The sequence below is a fragment of the Brachypodium distachyon genome, chromosome 1 (genome assembly GCF_000005505.3).
Source record: "Brachypodium distachyon strain Bd21 chromosome 1, Brachypodium_distachyon_v3.0, whole genome shotgun sequence".
In the NCBI taxonomy this organism is placed as follows: domain Eukaryota; kingdom Viridiplantae; phylum Streptophyta; class Magnoliopsida; order Poales; family Poaceae; genus Brachypodium; species Brachypodium distachyon.
Genome location: NC_016131.3, coordinates 13,172,503 through 13,193,968, shown reverse-complemented (window position 1 = coordinate 13,193,968; position 21,466 = coordinate 13,172,503). Strand labels below are relative to the sequence as shown.

The 21,466-nt window shown below is 50.6% G+C and overlaps 2 protein-coding genes across 4 annotated transcripts; one reads left to right on the top strand and one right to left on the bottom strand.

The window, feature by feature from the left end:
• Positions 1-10,850: 10,850 nt before the first annotated feature.
• Positions 10,851-17,302, bottom strand: LOC100836838 (F-box protein At5g39250). Of its 3 annotated transcripts, none has more exons than XM_024457308.1 (2): positions 17,282-17,302; positions 10,851-11,801 (listed from the first exon to the last, which is right to left on the bottom strand). In XM_024457308.1, the coding sequence occupies exon 2, from the start codon at positions 11,750-11,752 to the stop codon at positions 11,000-11,002; it is 753 nt and encodes a 250-aa protein (XP_024313076.1). In that variant the 5' UTR covers positions 11,753-11,801; positions 17,282-17,302; the 3' UTR covers positions 10,851-10,999. The 3 variants fall into 3 exon arrangements, with proteins under 3 accessions (XP_024313076.1, XP_010233461.1, XP_003562388.1); XM_010235159.3 differs by lacking the exon at positions 17,282-17,302 and adding an exon at positions 16,497-16,734; XM_003562340.4 differs by lacking the exon at positions 17,282-17,302 and adding an exon at positions 16,497-16,734 and having other exon boundaries at positions 10,851-11,795.
• Positions 17,303-18,443: 1,141 nt separating this feature from the next.
• On the top strand, positions 18,444-21,205 carry LOC100836526 (PLASMODESMATA CALLOSE-BINDING PROTEIN 2). The gene is made up of 4 exons (XM_003562339.4): positions 18,444-18,739; positions 19,019-19,261; positions 19,360-19,393; positions 20,688-21,205. Exons 1-4 carry the CDS (start codon positions 18,676-18,678, stop codon positions 20,905-20,907), a joined length of 561 nt encoding a protein of 186 aa, XP_003562387.1. The 5' UTR covers positions 18,444-18,675; the 3' UTR covers positions 20,908-21,205.
• Positions 21,206-21,466: the final 261 nt, after the last annotated feature.

Here is a 21,466-nt window from a genome sequence, read left to right as displayed (position 1 = left end):
GGCCACATGGTAGGAGCATGTGCCTCGATGTATCTCCTCCAACAGTGCGCGCCCTTCGTCTTGGGGCTCGCAGAGGAGCTTGACTCCATTCGCACGCCTGCGGTAGAGGTTCCCGTCTACCACGGTGTACATTTTGGCTTGTCGGGCCACTCGTTCCGAGGCAACGTCGTCTTCCGGGAGGGCCTCTCTCTTCAGGTAACGAGCGACTTCCACCGCCCAGGGAGGGGTCTCCCTGCCAACGCATGCCGCTATGTCAGTGGCATGGACCTCCGCTGTTGCGGGGTTTCCTTCGGTTGCCGGAGGGGCTTCCCCGGCGACCGGCTTGGGGGCGACTGAAGGCGCCGCCTGCCTATGGCAGAACACCCCCGCCGAAGGCTTCCGGCCTTCTGCTGCCATCTTAGACAGCTTGTCAGCCGCGAAGTTGTCCTTCCGCTTGACGTCCTCGAATCGCAAACCCTTGAACTTGCGTTCTAGCTTGCGGACTTCCTCCACGTACGGTGCCATCTGCGGGCAGTCGTAGTCCTTGTTGACCTGGTTGATCGCGAGCTGAAGTCCCCGCGAACGACCAGGCGCTTGATGTCCAGGGCGATTGCTGCCCGCAACCCGGCGAGCAAACCCTCGTACTCTGCTGTGTTGTTAGTGGAGTTCGGGAAATCAAGTTGGATAGCAAACCTCAACTGATCCCCCGTCGTGACTCAATGACGACCCCAGCGCTGGCTCCCTGAAGGCTGAACGCACCGTCAAAGTACAGGATCCAGTGGCCTTCATCCAGCTTGCCTGGCAGGTTGGTCTCCGGCCCCTCCTCTTCTACACCCGTCGATGTCCACTCTGTGACGAAGTCCGCTAGGGCCGCACTCTTGATGCTCTTGGAGTTGGTGAAGTGCAGATCGAACTCCAACAACTCCATCCTCCACTCGGCCACCCTCCCGGTGGCTTCACGGTTGGTGAGGGCTCGCTCAAGGCAGAACCCCGACACCACCGTGATGCGGTGCGCCTAGAAGTAGTGGCATAGCTTGCGAGACGCTAGCAGAATCCCTAGCAGGAGCTTCTGCACCTGCGGGTACCTCGTACGGGCGAGGCGCAGCACCGTGCTGACGAATTACAACGGGTGCTGCACGAGCCGCTTGCGTGGTGCCGACGCTGCCGGCTCGGGGGTGGTCCCTGGGTCCGAGGCGGTTGCCGGGGGTGTTCAGCCCCCTGCCCCGCAGCCTCAGTCCCCGGAACGTCTTCCTCCCTCTCGGCAACCAGCACCGAGCTGACCACCTGGTCAGTCGTCGCTAGGTAGAGTAGCAGCGGCTCGCCCGGCTTAGGGGCGACGAGGACGGGCGATGACTACAGGTATTTCTTGAGATCCTGGAGCGTCGCCTCGGCCTCGGGAGCCCAATCAATCGGACCCTTTTTGTTCATCACCTTGAAGAAAGGCAGGGCGCGTTCGCCCAACCTTGAGATGAAGCGGCCCAGCGCGGCAACGCATCCGTTGAGGCGCTGGACATCCTTCACCTTGCGGGGAGCCTCCATTTTCTCGATAGCTTCTATTTTCTGTGGATTGGCTTGTATCCCTCTGTGTGAAACCAAGAAACCCAAAAGCTGGCCCGAGTCTTCACCGAAGGTGCACTTCTCAAGGCTCAACTTGAGTTTGATCCTGCAGAGGTTATCAAACGTCTCCCGCATGTCATCAATCAGCGAGTCCCCGCGTTTCGACTTGATGACGATATCGTCCATGTAGGCCTCCACGTTGCGGCCTAGCTGGGGTCCCAAACACTCGTGCAGCGCGCGCTGGAATGTTGAGCCCGCGTTCTTCAACCCGAAAGGCATGCATGCATAACAGTAGCAGCCAACCGGGGTGATGAACATTGTTTTCTCCTCGTCTTCGACTGCCATCTTAATTTGATGGTAGCCGGAAAAAGCATCCAAAAAGCACAGCAAATCACACCCAGCAACGGAATCTATTATCTGGTCAATGCGAGGTATAGGGAAAGGATCTTTTGGACACGCACGGTTAAGATCAGTAAAATCTACACACATGCAAAGTTTATTTCCCGCCTTGGGTACTACTACAGGGTTAGCTAACAAAGTGGGGTACAGAACTTCCCTGATAGCCCCCGTAGCCTTGAGCTTGTCCACCTCCTGCTTGATGAAGTCTTTGCGCTCCAGTGCTTGCCGGCGAATCTTCTGCTTGATGGGGCGGGCGTCCGGACGTACCGCGAGTCGATGCTCGATCACCTCCCTAGGGACTCCGGGAAGGTCCGACGGCTCCCAAGCGAACACGTCGGCATTCTCCCGGAGGAAAGTGATGAGGGCGCTTTCCTATTCGGCAGTGAGGTGCGCACCGACGGTGACGGTGCGCTCCTCATTGCCGACTTGGAGGGGCAGCTTCTTCACCTTGGCGGCCTCTTCCTTGAGCTTCTGGCCCTTGCCGGGGCGTGAGCTCGAGCCTGCGCCACCCCCAGCAAGCTCTTGCGGGGCAGCGCGGGTCTTCTTAGTTGCCGGGCCGTCGCCTGGCAACCCTTCACTCCCGGCAACGTCGTCGTCACCGGCGTCGGCTACGGCAGCGGCCCTGACGACCTCGCCCACGCACCAGGCCGCGTCCTAGAGGTCGCACCCGATGGAGAGGACCCCATACACGGACGGCATCTTCATCACGCCGTAGGCGCAATGTGTCGCCGCGATGAACTTGATCAGCGCCGGCCGACCAAGGATCCCGTTGTAGGGCAACAGGGTGTGCGCGACGTCAAACACTACGTGCTCAGTCCTGAACACTTCCCGGGACCCGAAAGTCACCGGTAGCACGATGCGCCCCAGGGGGCGCACGATCCCAGGGCTTACTCCCCGGAACGGGTCAGTGGGCTTCAGCTGCTCTACCGGCAACTGGAGTTTCTCCACTAACCTGGCGGACAGGAGGTTCAGCCCCGCTCCGTTGTCCACCAGCACCTTGGTCACCGTCACGTTGTTGATGATCGGTGAGACCACAAAGGGTATGACCCCTTAACCCAGTTGCCGCTCTGGATGATCGTCGGCGCTGAAGGTGATCGGGACGTGCGACCACTTCAGCGCCTGCTGCGGCTCCGCATCCGGCGACAGCGCACACAGCTCCCGGGTGAGGCGCTTCACCGTGGCGTCGGATGAGAGAGCGTAAGCTCCCCCATGGATGCAGGCGACACCGCGGGGCTCCTGGAAGCCCGGCTCATCGCCCCCGGTGCAGTCGGACTCACGCTACTCTTCTGCGCGAGCCCTGTCCCTGCCTGCGCGGGCCTGGCCGCATCCCCCCTGGGCTTCCTCCCCGCTGGCACCACCGCCGGCGGGCTTCGGCCCCGCTCTGAGGTCGTTCGGGCAATCTCAGGAGAGATGCCCGATGTCCCCGCAGTTGAAGCAGGCGCCGGCTGCTCGGTGCTCCTCGGGGCGCTGCTCGCGCCGCTGCTTGATACCCTGTAGGACACGGCAGTCCTACGCGTCATGGGTAGCGTTGGCGTGGATGGGGCAGCGGGACGCGTCTCCCGGCTTGCTGCCAGACCCGCCACCCAATGAGGCCTTTTTCGCAGGCCTCGTGGTCGCCCCTGACTCTTCAGCGAGAACTTGCTTCCTGCTACGCTTTCGGGAGCTCTTCTTCTGCGAGCCCTCAGCTGGGCTCGCGGCAGCTTTAGCTGCGAGCTTGGGCGCCAAGCGCCCTTCCTCGGTCATGGCACACTTGTGCCCCAGGGCGTACAGATCCTGCGTCATCCGGATCTGATGCGTGCTCAGCTTCTCGCGCATCTTGGGGTCGCGGACGTTGATGGCGAAGGTGTTGACGATGGCAGCGGCCTCCGCCTCTGGGGTGGAGTAGGAGAGGTTGGAGAAGCGGTTGACGAAGCTCCGCAACGTCTCTACCAGCTTCTGCACCACGGTGTGCAGCTCTGCCATGGTTCCCGGGCGCTTGTAGCCGCCCTAGAACGTGCTCATGAACTGCTCGCGCGGGTCCGTCCAAGTGGCGATGGACCCAGCAGGCAGGTTAAGCAGCCATGTCCTCGCTGATCCCTTAAGGACCATCGGGAACCAGTTGGCTCTGACCTTGTCATCGGCACCGATGGTGTGCATCCCCAACGTGTAGGTCAGGAGGAAGTCCTTGGGATTTACGGTCCCGTCGTACTACCGAGCGCAGGCGCTCCGAACTTGTGAGGCCATGTTACCCGCCGAAGCTCGCGCGTGAACGCGGTGCAGCCGTCCTCGAGACCCATGGGAGGATCCTCCTGCTCCCGTGGGTCCTGGCGCGCCGCGTCGCGTCGGCATCGGCGCCGGCACTCCAAGCGCTGGCGCAGGTCCTCCTGCTGGCGGGCGTTCAGGACGCCACGCGCGTCTCCCAGCACAACGGTAGGTGACGAGTCCGAGGACCCCTCAGGGCCCCCATCTCCCGGCTCTCCCTGCGGGGGAGGGTTCTCCCCCTGCCCCGAGACGCGAGGCGCACCTTCGCGTCCCGCGTTCTATCCCCGGCTTGAGCTAGCCGAGGCTGCGGGGCGGCGAGTGCCAGGAGCGCCTCTAGCTCCGCACTCCAAGCCTCGTGCACCGGCGTGCCCTGGGGCGGCTCGTCGCGCACCATGACACGCGAAGCGATGATGGCCTCCGCCTGGGTTTGCGCGGCAGGCTGCCGATTTCCCGAGCAGCTGCCCTCCACTCTATCCCCGGACGCCCTTGGATGAGTCGGGCGCGAGCCGGTCGATGTCGCCCGTGATGCTCTGTGCTCCTCGTGCGGCTGCTGCCGCTGCTGCGGTTCGTCGGCCTACGGGTCGGCCCGCTGCAGGGCGTGGGCGGTGTTGTAGCCGCTCGCACGGCTGGCTCTGGCGTTGGGAGCCGGTGGTCCTCTCGGCCGGTTGTCAGCCGATGGTCGAGGAGGCGGCGGTGGCGGCAGCTGCGACGGTGGCTACGGCGCTCGGGCAGGCTCAAGATCACCCTGCTCCTGCGACGCACGTGGCACATCGTGCGACCGCGTGTGCGCCACTGGGGCCGCACGCGGGTCGATCCTCGAGTCACCAGCCCTCTTGGGGGGCATGGTGGCTGGCTCTGTCGTCGAGGAAGACGAGGCCTATGTTGGTGTAGACGTCGACGCCGGCGGTCACCGGCGAGCTCTCCTCACGCGCCCCCTACCTGGCACGCCAGATGTCACAGCACGGGGCTTTGACACCGGGGGTGTGCGGGCACCCCCTTTTAGGTTCGGCAGAGGGCGACGGGGATCGCTCCGGCGATCGCCGGCAGGGCCGATGCGTGGCCTGCAAAAATGCTATGAACACATGCACGCACGCTTTACCCAGGTTCGGGCCACCCGGAGGTGTAAAACCCTACGTCCTGTTTGTCTGAGCTCGTATTATCAAAAGATTGAGTGTTTACAAGTTGCCGGGCGAAGGGTCCCCGGGTGCTCTCTTTTTTGCTAAGTGCTCCTTGCTACTCTAGGCTAGTGCTAGTAGTGAATTGTGACTTAGTCCCCCGAAAAACCGAACCCCTTGACCGTTGGCGGGAGTCCTCCTTTTATAACCAAGGGGATACCACTGGTGCCACGGTGCATGGATTACAAGTGGCGAGCAGGGAGCTTGGGCAGCTCCTCCTCGGTGCGCTGGCAGACATGCAAGAGCGCCAGCCCGCGACTAGGGGTCTAATACCCTATAAACTAGCTCTGGGCAGCCACTGTTTGCCTGACTAGACGGATAACCCCCCTCCGATCGGCTCATTAAATGTGTCTTGCGCTATACTCCTCGTCCTGGCGACCCTGCACACTGGGCGCCTGCCGCGTGCCCACGTGGCGCTGCTGCTCTGTTTGCTCGGCCCTGCCTTCGCAGCAGGAACCTGCGCCCGGGAACGCCTCCTCTCGGCAAGTTACCTCCCGAGAAGCGCCCAGGCGGGATTATTCCCCGAAGCCCCACTAGCCCTGCCGAGCTGGTAGCTTGCCGGGCAGCTTGCACGTTGCCGCCCGGGGTGCGATCCTCCCAGGGACCAAGCGATGCGACCCACGCGTCGTGCAGCGGTGGTACCCCGGGTGCCACTGGTGCGACACAGACGCTTAAACAAATTTATGTTCCTTACATCTATTGGAAGATCTGGAGGTCTCTTAGTGATTTGGAATGGTGTTATGTTTGAGGGAGAGTTGTTCATGAATGAATTCTCCATGTCGATAAATTTCACTTGTCGGTCATCTGGTTAAGAATGGGTTCTCACAAACTTATATGGTCCTTGTGATGATAATAAGCTTGAGTTTCGAGCTTGGTTGAATGATATTGATATGCTGGAGAGCACAACTGGTTGACAGTGGGAGATTTTAATTTTATCCACTCACCGGATGACAGAAATTCACCTAGTGGTAACTACAATGAAATGATGCAGTTCAATGAGGTTATTAGTAATCTTGGTTGGGTTGAGATCCCACTTAAAGGAAGAAAATATACGTGGAGCAACATGCAACAATCACCTCTGCTTGAAAAACTAGATTGGTGCTTCACCTCTCTTAGCTGGACCCTGAGCTATTCTAATTCTGAAGCATATCCACTGGCCAAGACACATCGGACCATGTGCCTTATGTTATTAAAATTGGCACCAAGATCCCCAAATTGCAGGTTTTCAGATTTGAAAATATTTGGATGACCAAACCGGGCTTTGATCAAATTGTTGTTGATGCCTCGCAAAAGCATCAGCATATTACTGATTATGCTAAGAGAATTACAGCTAGATTAAAAACTCTGCGGTACTCGGTGAGAAAATGGACTAAACTTCAGTCTGATATTGATTCTTTTATTGAGGATTGAAATGATGTCATCACTCTCTTTGATGGTATTGAAGATAACAGATATCTGGCAGCTCATGAAAGACAGTTCAGAAGCAAGTGTAAAGAGCTTTTAGCACAAAAACTAAATGAACAGAAAATCCTCTGGAAACAAAGAGGCAAGATCAAATGGGTTAAGCGGGGGGGGGGGGCGAAAGTTCCAAGTTCTTTCACTCACTGGCTACCATTCAGCACAGAAGAAACAAAATTGCTTGTATTAAAAGGGCAGATGGCTCACTAGAATATGAACATGAAGGGAAAACTGCTCTCTTCAGGCAAGCTTTCAAGAACAGGTTGGGCACTGCTAAGGGGCATTCGGATGACTTGAACTTTGACATCACCAGGATCTTTCTTTCCTGGAGGACCCCTTTAGAGTGGAAGAAATTGACCAGGTCATCAAAGATCTCCACTTTGACAAATCCCCTGGTCCTGATGGCTTTAATACTAATTTCAACAAGAGAAGTTGGAGCACCATCAAGCAGGACTTTTATGAGCTCTGCAACCAATTTCATCATGGGAATATCTCACTGGCCAGCATCAACAACTGCTTCAGCACTCTCATCCCTAAGACTGATAATGTTGAAAGTGTCAATGAGTTCAGACCTATATACCTTCTAAATTGCACGCTCAAAATCATTACCATACTGTTGGCCAACAGGCATCAAACGGTGATCACAGAACTGATTCATAAAAATCAGTATGAATTTATCAAATCTAAAACTATTCAAGACTGCCTGGCCTGGGCTCATGAATACCTGCATGCCTGCCAGAAATCCAAGAAGGAAATTGTACTACTGAAACTTGATTTTGAAAAGGCTTTTAACATGGTGGAACATGGTGCTATTCTGCATATGTTACAATGTATGGGTTTCGGACAAAAGTGGTGCAACTGGATTAATATGATTCTATCTACTGCTGATTCTATCTACTGCCACATCTCAGGTGTTGCTTAATGGTGTACCTCGTAAACTTATCCACTGCAAGAGAGGGCTCAGACAAGGTGATCCACTGTCACCACTTCTCTTTGTTATGATAGCTGATACTCTTCAAACTTGCATCAACATTGGCTTGCAACAACACCAGCTCATTCTACCAATCCAAGTCTCTACTGAAGCTGAATTCCCTATTATTTAGTATGCAGATGATACCCTGATTATTATGCCTGCTGATCTTCACCAGATACAGTTCATGACTGAGCTCTTACACAAATTTCACATAGCGACTGGATTGAGGGTGAACTTCCACAAATCCAATCTGATTCCTCTAAATATTGATCAGCCTTTTGATCAGATGCTGTCGGAGTTCCTAGGCTGCTGGATTGACTCTTTGCCTTTCACATACCTAGGACTGCCCCTTGGAGTCTGCAAGCCTAAGGTTCAGGACTACCTCCCTCTCTTTAAAAGAATTGAAAGCAGACTCACATGCTTCTCAAGCATGCTCAGTTATGGAGGAAAACTTCAAATGGTAAACTCCATGCTTTCTGCCTTGCCATCCTACTACATGAGCACATTTCTTCTGCCAAAAGGGGTGATTGAGCAAATAGATAAATTCAGACATCACTGTCTATGAAGAGGACAGGACCTCACCAAGAAAAAACCCCCACTCGCAGCTTCGAAGATGATGCAGGCCTAAAGATGAAGGGGGGCTTGGAGTGATCAATATTAATTATCAGAACAAGGCTATGCTAATGAAAAACCTCCAAAAATTCTAAAAAATATGTGACATCCCATGGGTTAACCTGGTGTGGGAGAGACATTATGCTTCTGGACTTCCTCCTCATCAAAAGATCTCAGCCTCATTCTGATGGAATGATATTTTCAAACTGATTGACATCTATAAACAGTTCACAGTGGTCAACATTCAAAATGGTGCATCCACCATCCTCTATACTGATAATTGGGCTGGTTTCAGACTGGACAACAGATGGCCACACCTATTCTCATATGCGCTCAATAAGGATGCCTCGGTGCATCAGATACTTCAATCTGACAGCCCGAACTCACATTTTGTGTTGCCTCTTTCAGTAAATGCATATGACCAGTTTATTCTTCTCCAAAACCTGATGGCAAATATTCAGATTACAGAGGAGCATGATATTTGGACTTATACCTGGAATAAGGACCACTTCATTCCTGCCGAAGCCTACAGAGCTCAATTCAATCACCTGGACTTACCACCAGATTTTCAATTGCTCTGGGCATCTTGCTGTCAGCTCAAACACAAATTCTTTTTCTGGATTTTACTCATCAACAATCTTAACACAAGGGCAATGCTCACTTTCACCTCCCTTCTTATGACTGTGTTATGTGTGGAGACAGAAAGCCAGAAACTAGGGATCACCTGTTCTTCCACTGCCCATTTGCAACAGCGTGCTGGAAATACTTATGTCCAAGTTTTGATCCTAAACCCAATGTGCATGTGAACATCGATCAGCCGAAGAATTGTCTCAAAGTACCTTTTCATATGGAACTCACAATCCTTGATGCCTGGAGCATCTGAAAAACTAGGAATGACTTCATCTTCAATGGGAGAACTCCAAGCTTATATAGATGTAGACAAATCTTCAAAGAGGAACTCAATCTTGTATTTCATAGGGTTAAAAGAAAGAATTACTCTTCCATGACTGCATGGATTCAGAACTTTAGATAGTTCTGCATTCATAACTGTATAGTTCTTTTAATATATGGCTGTAGGTATTTTTTCTACAATCTTTTACCTTCAAAAAAGTGTCGTGGGGAAGGAGGAATGAGAGAGAGAGAGAGACGGGAAGAACAAGGCTAAGGCTTTGTAACTGACGTAAAACCAGTCTTAGATGCTCTTATACAATTGTCACACCTACACAACTTCAAAACGAACTTCATGAGATGAGTATAATTAGAAGAAATAAGTCCATTTGCTCTCTGAAACCGGGTATTTAACCCCCGAACTTTCAAAACCGTGCACCCGACCCCCCCTCTGCCTGTTTTGAGGCTGTTTCACGGTGTTGAAGGTGGTTTTGACCCATTTAACTGTCATGCTATCAAGCGAATCTTTTCTCACTCTCTTCTATCCTGAGTTCTGCTACGGCGAACCCAACGGCGAACCCAACAGCAACCTAGTCCGTCGCCGCCACCACCCGCAGTCCAATCTGTCCCGCCGGCCAGCTTCCTTGTCAAATCCGTCGCGCTTCTTGCTCATTTCTCTCCCTCCACATCGACCCCGAAGCTCACAGCAGCTGCTTACAGTCAGTACCGCTGTCGCCGGCGAATCTAAAATGTCGTGGACCTCCGGATCCTCTACTAGGTCGATGCTCTATGAGGTAAGCTCTTCCTTTCTTTTCTGATGTTCGATATCATTTGCTCTCTGTCTTTGCGCTCTGATTTTGATTATGTTCCTTTCTTTAGGATCAGCGGGAAAGAGATGGAATCGACCCCTGCAGAAGAGAATCGGGCAGGGGCGAGAGGGAAACTGGTCTGCTTCACCGCTGCTGCCGCCAAGCATCTTCCTCCTCACCTTCCTCTTCTCTCTCCGCACCACCCTCCCCTTCTCCCTTGCACGCCGTCCCTCTGTGCCTCCCTCTCGCTCGCCCCTCTCGAGGAAGACCTGCCACGAGCCGCGGGAGGTGGCGCCAGTCTGGACTCTGGAGGTGGGTCTTGATTGCGCTGATCGGGAGGTGAAGGCCCTCGCCGCGATGCCCGTGGACAACGACATCTCCGCTCGTGCCGGTGCTGCCGCCAAGCATCTTGAGAATATGGAGTCGAGCTCGGGGAGGAGGATACATCAACGGCTTGTGCCATGTGACAACGCCACCATGGTAGTCAACGGATCAAAACCACCTTCAACACTGCGAAACCGCCGGATACATGTAGAGGGAGGGGGGGGGGGGATTGGGTGCACGGTTTTGAAAGTTCGGGGAGGTAAAATACCCGGTTTCAGAGTTCAAGGTATTTTTGTACTTTGCGATAAGTTCAAGGGGTAAAATGGACTTATTTCTAATTAGAAAGATGGAGAGAAATCTGTATATTTGAGATTCAAAAGCTAGATTGTCATCTGGGCATATGAGATCAAGATATAATTCGAATCAGATGGCCGGTAAAGTGAAGCACCTCCCCCATTTTATTCCAACATTTTAAAAGCGCAATATATAGTTCGGTTGCATGTATGCTGTACAACAGGAAATATCGTGAACATTCTTTACATTACAAACCTCAAAGTCTCAAATCACAACGAAAGATGTAGCTTCTATTTCCAATCAAGCATGTCTAGGAGCCACAGGATCTCACTCTCCGATCTTGCCGCATCACAAAAATCTAATTCAATACCAAATACCTCTATGGAGCTTGTTCCTTTATACAGGAAAAGCAAGGACATCCATGCTCGGATGTCTGATATGAACGGGTACCTGGGTGAAAACCTGAGATATTCGTATGCCAATGCACGTGCTGCATTGCTGTCAATGTAATCAAAAGCCGACGTATTAATAATACAAGTCATCTTGTCCGTATCCTTGCGGTGGGCAAGAACAGACACGGTGATGGCTGGCCCCGTAGGTACTGTCAGCTTGGGTTTGACTTCCATCATCAGGATGCAGTCTGCGGCTTTCAGATGTTCTACAAGTATATCTGGAATCCCCCGAGGTGTGTTCTGTAGACCAGCTCGAAGAATGCAACCTGAAACTGCTTGAGAGAAGATCAGTGATCCCTCATGCCACATGTCAATGTAAAATACCAGATCCTCGAAATTGAGCTTTGGTACAGGAAGGTGCTTTGTCTTCCGTGGATTGGAGAACGTTAAATAAAGGTTTTGGAAGTTTGTGCCAGAGGGAGGCTGCTTGCAGATGGAAGGCCATTTCCGTGAGCAGATGCATTTCCAGAAGTAGTCATCCTTTGCAATTTCATGCCATTGGCGGCATACAAGCATGCAAAAGACTAAGTCTTTACCATCCAGTAGAGGGAAAACGGCCTTGAGAACTTCACCAGGAAATCCATTTTCCATTCTTAACGAGCAAACCACAGAACCCAAGGAAACGGAATGCCTTCTACACCTTGTAGAATATAAATAGGATTCAGATACAACCAAAAGACTGAAACCAAAGTGTCTATAATTACAGATGGTCAAACATATGCTGATTATTCATGATTAGTGAAAGTATAAATAGCATAACTACTCCTATCTTCAACTGTCACTGTAATTTGAATTGTGTAAAGATGGTAAACAGAGAAGAATAAAAAAGATTTAAGCAGACCATAGTTCATCTAGAACAGTTTCCATGTTCCACATACAAAATAATTTGGATGAGATATACGTTAGGAGTTGCATAATCTATTTGATGAAAGAAAGAAATGATCAATTTGATTAACAAGTAGGCTTATAACAAGTTAGTGCACATGATACTGGGGAATGGAAAATATTTCCTTGTGATAAACTCACAGTCAAGTGGTCCAAAGCATTACTGCATTACAACTAGTTGCTATGATCAATCTGATGTGGAAATCGTATGACATTAAGCAATTACTACGGTTCTTTGAAGGGTAGATGTTCAGCCACACGGCAAAACAAGGTCCTACGAGCGTGTATTGATCGGTCATTATGAAGGAGTACCAAATCTATAGGAGTTCAGGAGACCGCACCCTTACAAAAAAATCATTTCCTTTTTCAGGTTTAGCCAGTGTAATCTGTGGCAGAAGAGCAGTTTTAGTCAAAAGAACAAACCCAGCTAGCACAAGCACACACTTTTATATTGCTTGATGCATTATGTCCTCGTTAATCATCAGCCAACACATTCATGGAGTGAACCATGGGGTGATGTGTGCAGTGTCTGTCCGTCTATCTAAATCAAACATGATTTTCCCGTTTGAAAATGTTTTACCAGATTATGACCACATGATTAACATATTAAATCACTTGTTTACCACATTATGGCCACGTGATTACCATGTTGAATATCACGTTTGTTTACCAGGTTAATATCACGTGTTTACCATGTTAATATCATTTGGTTACCAGTTTGCTGAGCACAAACGTGCACCTACATAAAGACTCTCGCTTGTTTACCAGGTTATGGTCCCTTGTTTATACCATGTTAATATCACTTAGTTACCAGATTATAGTCACTTGTTTACCAGGTTAAATATCACTTGGTTACCAGGTTATAGTCACTTGGTTACCAGGTTAATGTCACTTGGTTACCAGGTTATATTCCCGTTAATTGTTTTACCAGGTTAAAATCACTTGGTTACCAGGTTATAGTCACTTGTTTACCAGGTTAATATTGTAAGTTAAGATCAATCCATATAGGAGTTTATTTCTGGTTCATGTCTAGTTCTAGTTCTAGTCGGTCTAGGAGTTGGTTTTGTATTCAGTTAGTTTTTGAGTCGGACTGCACCTTGCCGTGCATTTATACGTGTAAGGGGCCCCTGTAACTTTCAATCCCAGAAAATAGAAAAAAAGAAACACAGGTACGATACATACCTGTAGCCATCCAAAACAATCGCTTTCCCGTGCGTGTGTGGCCTGGCGTGAATATTGCTGCTCGGCTTTGCTAATCGATTTGCATAGCGTTGTTGTTGTACGTGCATGTCTGGCCGGAATCAATCAGCTTGCTAGCTGATCATCGTTGTTGCTTGCGTGTGAGTTTGGGCTGATTTCCAACAAATATCACTAGGTTAGCCAGCTTATGGCCCCCTTTTTTTCAGCTTCTAGACAGCTTATGGGTCCCAGGAAGCCACAAACTGAAAAGAAGGGAAAACTTCTTGAGAGCATTTTTTCCAAGCTGCAGCTTCTCGTAGTGCAAATGGAGCACACCGAATTTACGGCTAGATTGCCACCGCCTCCATCCCGTAAAGAAAACGGTTCGCTCTCTCAGCCCCCAGACCTCACATTCGTTCCTCGTTCCAGGCAGCGCCGCCCTCCTCCTCATCTCCGTCTGCGCCGCCCCCCTACACATCCCCTCCATCCCTCCGCTGGCCGCCCTCATCCCCATCCCCTCCACCAGCCGCCCTCCTCCCCATCACCTCCGTCCGCACCGCCTCCCCATCCCCACTGGATCCGACACCTGCACATCTTCCCCTCTCCCCGGAGCTCGTCGCCCGCTAGGCGTTCCTCCCTCCCCCCCCCCCCCCCCTCCTCTTCCCATCTCCAGATGAAGTCTACAGCACCGCAACCTGCAGCTAAAGCCAAGATCTCCGTCACCATCCTCCTTCCCTCATATCCCCGCGGCCAAACTCCGCCTGGCCGACCTCCTCTGCTCGTCGTTGTTCCCGTGTGTTCCTTCCATGATTTCTGATTGATGTTGTTTTTTAGTGTTGTGTTTTATTGGCACAATTTCTGATTGTTGTTTGGTTAACCCTAATAAACTACCAAGATTCAAGCTCAATATGTTGATGTTAATTGTTGTTTGGTTCATGGGATAATTTTTATTGTTGATTCATGGCTGTTCAGAGAATTAGATTAATAATTTTGGATGGAACAACTTTGGTAGCACCTTGGCAATGGATGAACACATCGATGGTCTTTTCTCTCTTCTCTGTTAGAAACTGAAATTGCAGAAGCCGAAAAGAAGGGGCTATAACAGTTTCTGGGGCTTCTCTGGGCAGCAGCTCCTGCTAGAAATTCAGCTGAAGCTGGCTTCCAAAGAAGCTCCAGCCGAAAAGAAGGGGGCCTATTTGTGTCTGACTACCAGGATATGTGGGCATTCTACACGTGTAGGAAGCAAATGGTGGCTCCTCCTACACGAACGCTCATGCGGAGGTACCGACTTCTCCGCCATGGCGGCATCGACACGACCTGATGTTGCTCCTTGTCATGGTGCCGCGTCCGAGCGCCATGATCCCAGCAGTCTTGCTGCTGAAGCGCTTAGGGTCTCTTTAACATGTGGGTGCAACCGAACCGGAACTCACTGATGGCAGCGGCAGGCTTGGCCGGGTTGAGCGTAAGCATGTCGAAGATGTATGTGCTGGCCAAGGTAGAGCCGTCGGGGTATTGGACACGGTACTGGCATTGGTCATCTGTGGCGGCACATCCCATTGGCATAGGGGACGAGCGGGCGGCAAGTCGACAGGCTGCAGGAAGGCCACCGGCGCCGCGGCGGGCTGCTGCAGGAAGGCCACCGCCGTGCCTCCCCCAACGCCGCTGCAGCCCAACGCTACTCCGCCGCAGCGCCATCGCGGTCCCGTCACCGCCCACGAGTCCGTCATGGCTGGGCCTGACACGGGCTCCCTCCGCCATCCACGAGTCCATCGCGTCCGGGCCTGATGCAGGCTCCATCTGCCGCCCAGCCCCAGCAGCAATCCACTCGCCTCCCCGCCCAGGGGCTGCTCCGTCGCCCCTCCTCCAACGCCGCTGCAGCCTGCTACTGCTGCGCTACGGCGATGCGGGAGGAAGAAGTATCGAGATAGGAGAACACAACCGCTGGATTGATTCGCCCAAATCTCAAAGCGCGCCACACAGGAGAGAGCAGGTGGGCACGTCTCCCCCATTAGATTTTCAGCACATTCATTTGTCATCAACCAACATTTAATAAATGACCTACAAAGTAAGGCTGCCTTATTCATCTTGTTAGTCAAACAAGCAGAATTGCCCGTGCAAGCAACTCTAACGCCTATGGTAAATATAGTCATAACTGTTATCTACTCCGTTCCTAAATTCTTGTCGTGGTTTTAGTGCAAATTTGAACTAAAACCATGACAAGAATTTATAAACGGGGGGCGTATGTTACATGGGCACAGACATGAAAATTTCTTTTGTATAATGTTCATGCTAAACTGAAATAATGTAAGCTGAAAACACAGGAATTGTATCTTAAATATGTTAGCCGACGCTAATCAGTATGGTAATGAAACATCTTGCGATCGCAAGGAGATTGAAACTAAAATAACCAACTTCTCCAATATACAACAGAACAACCTAGCGTTCAAACGGAATTTCAGTTAGCAAGACGCTCAGTGGTTGCCTAAAATCGGGAGTGATAGTGTGCAAGGAAGACGGGGACCTAGAGGAAGGGTAAACCAAGGAACCTGCTGGAGTTGCCCTTACGACCTGCCCTGTCCGACTCCGTGCGCCTCCCGGTACCCTATCTCATTCCCACCCAGGCGCCGATCTTGCTGCTCTGGTCGCTCTTGTCTTCGCCGAGGCAATACTCTCCGACAACGCTGACCTTTTTCCTACCCACGTCTCCCTTCTCCGACGACATCGCCACCGCTACCTACCTTGCCACCAGAGTGACGGCCCTCTTTGTCGTTTCTTTGGGTTCTCTGCAGATCTACGTCGGCGACAACCCACTTTGTCGGTGGCCACCAAACCTGACAGGCTCTTTCGATTCACGGTGAGTTCCTTGGTTTACCCTTCCTCTAGATCCCCGTCTTCCTTGCACACCGTCACTCCCGATTTTGGGCAACCACCGAGCCTCTTGCTAAGTAAAATTCCGTTTGAACGCTACGTCGTTCTGTTGTATATTGGAGAAGTTGGTTAGAGATGTTTCATTACCATACTGATTAGCGCCAGCTAACATATCTAAAATAAATTGCCGTGTTTTCACGCACACAGTACATCAAACATTCAGCAACATGTGCCAGCATGCAACAGTCAACATGCATTCACACAGCACATACAAGGTAGATAGTCCAGAAACTACTACTTCAAAGAACCCCCTTTTCTTGCAACCCCCCTTCTCACGAGCTTCAGCTTGACAGAAAGAACTCCTATTTGGCTTGCTGGTAGCAAAGAGAGGGGCAGAACTTACCAAGGAGGGGCGTGGTCGTGGAAGTGGGGCGTGGTCGAGGTGTTCCGGTCGCGGTCGTCACCAGGCCTGGTCGCGTTCGTTGCTGCAACGCGTGCCGGCAACCGGCGGGCCGCCGCGCCGCCACGGGCGTGAGGTACCAGAGGCGGCGGCGCCGCCTACCGACAGGAGGAGCGCCTGGGAGAGAACGAGACGGAGAGAGTTGCGTGTATGGGCACGGTGGCTGGCTGCCTGGCTGTGTCTAGGTTAGGCCTTAGCAAACCAGCACGTATGGGCCTTAGGCCCGTTAGCAGTACAGATAATACCCAACTTTAGCCATTTAACGAATTTTGCCTGAAACACGGATCCGAATGTTTAATGTTGGATAATCCGACTAAAATTCAGATAATCCGTTATCCGTCGGATTATGGTTATACCGTATCTTGTATCGTATCCGAATGAGATATCCGATATCCGAATTCAAATCTGACCGGGTAGACATTTCTCTATACCATATCTTGTACACTCGGATCCGAATTTAGCCGGATAATCCGATCTGGTTTAGTTTTATCCTACGATAGTCTTTCGAGTTTTTGATGTAACATGTTCCCTCTTTTCTAAAATACAGGGCGTGTAACTTGAATCTTAAATTGATAGTGAAGTTTCACAATCAACCGGAAAACTTGAATCATAAACTAATCCATCCCCGTTGCTGTTTCCTATGCATGAACACACAACTCAAATCATAAACTCGCTCCAAGCAATTCAACAATGGAACAAATCAAGCAGAGAAAGCAAACCTCCCTCACCTTTCGTCTCTACTTCCCGCACCTTCTCCTCTTCCGGTGCCGCCACAACATATTCGTCTTGATCCAAAATCAATCACCGCCTTCGATCTCGCAGCCTTCCCAGCCTTCGACGTGCGGCTCCTCCGCAGGGTACTAGTTGCCAGAGTCAGGATGGGCGAGGGCGCAAGGCCGTGCGGCGCGAGAGGGGGGGGGGGTGTTTGCACAACGCCAGAGGTCGGCAGGAGAGAAAGAGAGTAGGGAGATGGACGGAGATGGGATCGAGAGGTTGAATGGGATCGAGGGCCTATCTGGTTCGTAGGAATCCTACGAACAGGAATAGGAAAAATAGAGAATTGAGATGGCATATATACTTCGATCCTTAGGAATTTTAAATGAGCTCTCGCCCAATGCGTAGAATCCTTAGGAGTTGGGTCAATTTGAAAACAATCCTTAGAAATTTGGTCAGCAACAAATACTACACATAAAAAAAATTCCTAAGGTTTGAAGTCCAGCAAAAATCCTCTAAAATTCCTACAAACCGAAGAGGAGGGCACAAAGGATCTGTTGGTGTGCCTCGGACTGGACGGACAAAGGACAGTTTGTCTGTGGGTTGTCCGCTCCTCCCAAATTTGGGGCTAATTTGGAGGGACTAGTCAGATAAAAGAATATTTTGTCATTTTGGGATGTCATTATATCTTTGGAGGATCACTTTGGAGATGCTTTAAATCAAGACTACAGGAAAAAAAACATTTAGTGCAAGATCTCCGTTTAATTGTAGATTTTGTTTTATTAACAAACTTTTAGGTATGATATGAGGACGGATCCGGCTTGGTTGGCCTCTTCCACGAGGATCAGATCGATTCGACCGTTGTTGGACCGAGGTGGGATGAGAAGAGACTGAGAAGACGAACAAACAGCATTGGGAAAATCGAACCCCTGCCATGTCAGCACGATCAGATCCACACCAGCTTCTATCTGTCTCATGTGTTACTTGAAAAAGCAGTAGAGAAGATGAAAAAAGAAGGAAGGAAAACAACATCGCGACGGATCGATCTAACCGACGAAAAGCACCGCACCAAACTACAATTTTATTGACCTGCTACTTCTACCCCTGCACCCACGATTGTTCATTGTCCTGTAGCCACCGCCAGCCAGGTTTGGGGCTCTTTGGGCGTTCGGTATGCAATTACGCAGACCAAGTACACTACGTTCGCCCTCTTGATTAAACTCCCTCGCAGGTAGACGCAGCCACCTCGCCCAGAACTGACGACGGTGACCGCCTACCTATCCAGAGCTCGATAGGAGAATCAATTGATACTTCTCCTGGCTGCTTGAGCTCTTTTGTTGTGGCTCTACTTCCAGCCAGTAGCATCCATCTGCTTCCTCTTCTTCTTGGTTATTCATTCTGCTTCTTGATGGAGGATGCAATGATGCTGGTGGCGGCTGTGCTCCTCTTGTCACCCGCTCTTGTTGCTTCAGGTTTCTTCCTTTTTCTCTCTCTTTCTCTCTCAGCTTTCAGCATTAGCATTTCTCAGTCCATCTCACCCAGTTTTTGTCTTGCCGTCACCAAAAGAGCTCATCGTTCCAAACAACTTCCTCCTTTTTTGCCCAAATGCTTTTCCTTCCATTCTTTACTTCTGTTTCCTCAACCCAGCAAAATCCAGCTTGCCTAAATAAGCAGCAGACACACGCTCCTCCCCAAACTTCTTCTTAGCCTTTCTCAGATTATCAATCAAGCTTGGCTCTTTAATTTTCCAGGCGTAGCAGATTTCTGCGTGTGCCGATCGGAGGAGTCGACGGCGGTGCTGCAGAAGGCGATCGACTACTCATGCGGACAAGGCGCGGACTGCACGGCGATCCAGCAGGACGGGGCCTGCTACAACCCCAACGACGTCGCCTCCCACTGCTCCTGGGCCGTCAACAGCTACTTCCAGAAGTACAGGTCCTCCGGCGCCACCTGCGACTTCACCGGCGCCGCCTCCCTATCCTCCACCGACCCTAGTACGTCCATGTCATGTCCATTTACTTGCTAGCTCGTCGCCGGGATCACTCATGTTCTTTCTCACGTGCTATATATGTGCCCCTTCTTGCTCTTGCAGGTTTCTCTGGATGCACTTTCCCTTCCAGTGCCAGGTACATTTGATTCCACGAACCTCCTTGCTACTGCAGTAACTTGTGCTACCTCTGTTCCATAATTCTTGTCTTAAAATTATAAAAAAATAGATGTATATATTCCTAAAAAAATCTAGACACATGTAATATTTCGACAAGAATTATGTAACAGAGGGAGTAGTAACTTGTAGTAGCGTCTGCGTCTGGACGGTCAGGCCTGTCGAGGTAGGTACCCACGCGGTTGGCCCAAGATTTCCGGCGTCTCCTTGCAACAGCACTTGCTTGATTGTGAATTGATCCATGGTGCAAATTTAGTCAAATTGATTCTCAGAAACTAGAGTAAATTTCAGAAAACCACAGGTTTTGGTGATAGGGTTTCACGGAGACTTATTAGTGGGCCATATCCGCCGGTTTCGCTGTCAAAATGTCTAATCCGGGTGATTTGGGTTTTCGGAAACAATTAGGCTCAAAACGTGTAGTTTTCTGTTGCAAACCTCAAAACTTGTGTCTCCGTGAAACCCTAACCCCAAAACCTGTGGATTTCTGAAATTTACTCCCGAAAGTAATACAACATGCACCGCGAACAAGGGATATTAATTAATCATGCATGGTCCACCGACACTAGCTAGTAAACCAAGAGCAAATTGGAATATTAGTCTGCCTTCAACTTGATTAATTGATGCGATAACTTACCCAAACAAGTGGTCTCAGATCATATATACAGTACAGTTGCGGGACAACATTGTTTCAACTTAAAAAGTTTCAGAGACAAGTTCGTTGCAACATCGAAAGTGATGCATGTAACCCTTTCCGTGCCTTCAAGCTGAATATAAACTTAAATTCCCGACCTATCTGAAATGGAGGGCATGCAGTTCTTTCTCTAGACAAGTACAGTACAGTACATGGTAGCTAGCACAAGCTTTGCAGTCAGCTTCCATCCTTTGTCCTAACCTTTCAAAAAGAATAAAATCCAATTGCTTGACTTCAGTGTCTTGCAGTTTTGGACAAAAACGAGGCACCACACTAGGTTGATAGTTGCATCGCAACCAAAAAGGCCAGAGTGCCAGACAGATTTTCTTCTAGCATGTGCGTCATCTCTGAAGGCAAAAAGGGAACTTAACTGAGAGGATGATGCACCATGTTAGCATGAGAAATGCTCTGCAGCTTATGATTTCAATAATAGAGTTAGTTAAACAATAAACCAACACTATTACATGACAGGCAGTATACATGGAAACAAAAGTACTCCGTATAACATTACGAAATTATGACCCATTTGCTATAACACAAGTGTGTTTTTCTCTCCTTGACGCAGTGCCGCTGGAACTAGTACGGGCACCGGGACGACTACAGGAGGCACGTTCAGCCCCGGGATGAGCCCCGGGTTCAACGGCACCGGGCTGGGAGGCAGCCTAAGTCCGACGACGGGGACAAGCAGCATGGACGGCACCGCCGCCGCAGCCGGCTTGCTTCCTTCAAGGAAACTGACCGCCTCCCTTGCCATACTTCTCCTCCCCTTCTTGGCACTGCCCTGAAACATCAGCTAGCTCTGTTTTCACTAGTTTCCTGGCCTGCTAAAAACAAGCGGAGAATTTCTTTCAACTTGTCCAAGGGAATCCATTCATCCACTCTGGACTATGATTGTTGTTCTTGTTGCTTAGTGCCTTGGTGGGTGGGTGATGCTCTCGGGTACAGATTTGTTTCCAGTTTAATTTATGGACTCCTACAGGCTGGACGACTGGTGGTGTATGTTTGGTAGGATGGCTGTCTCTTTCCTCTGCAAGGACTCTTGTCTTTCATCGTCCTTTTTATATTACTGATCGCTGAGTCCGATATTAAGTGTCGTAACTTTGTTTACATACACATGCACGACACTTAATACGGGATGTAGGGAATACTTGGTACCGCCAGCTTTTTTTTTTCTAATAATGTTGCCTCTAAATCTAGCTACTGGTTTAGTTAAAGAAACAATCCTAGGTCGCCATCAACTTATTTACACGAGCCTTCCAGCACAACTTGCTGCAGACCTTTTTCATGAGTTCATGTGACCATTTGGAACAGGGAACCGGAACCAAATAATCTTTCCCCAAAAAA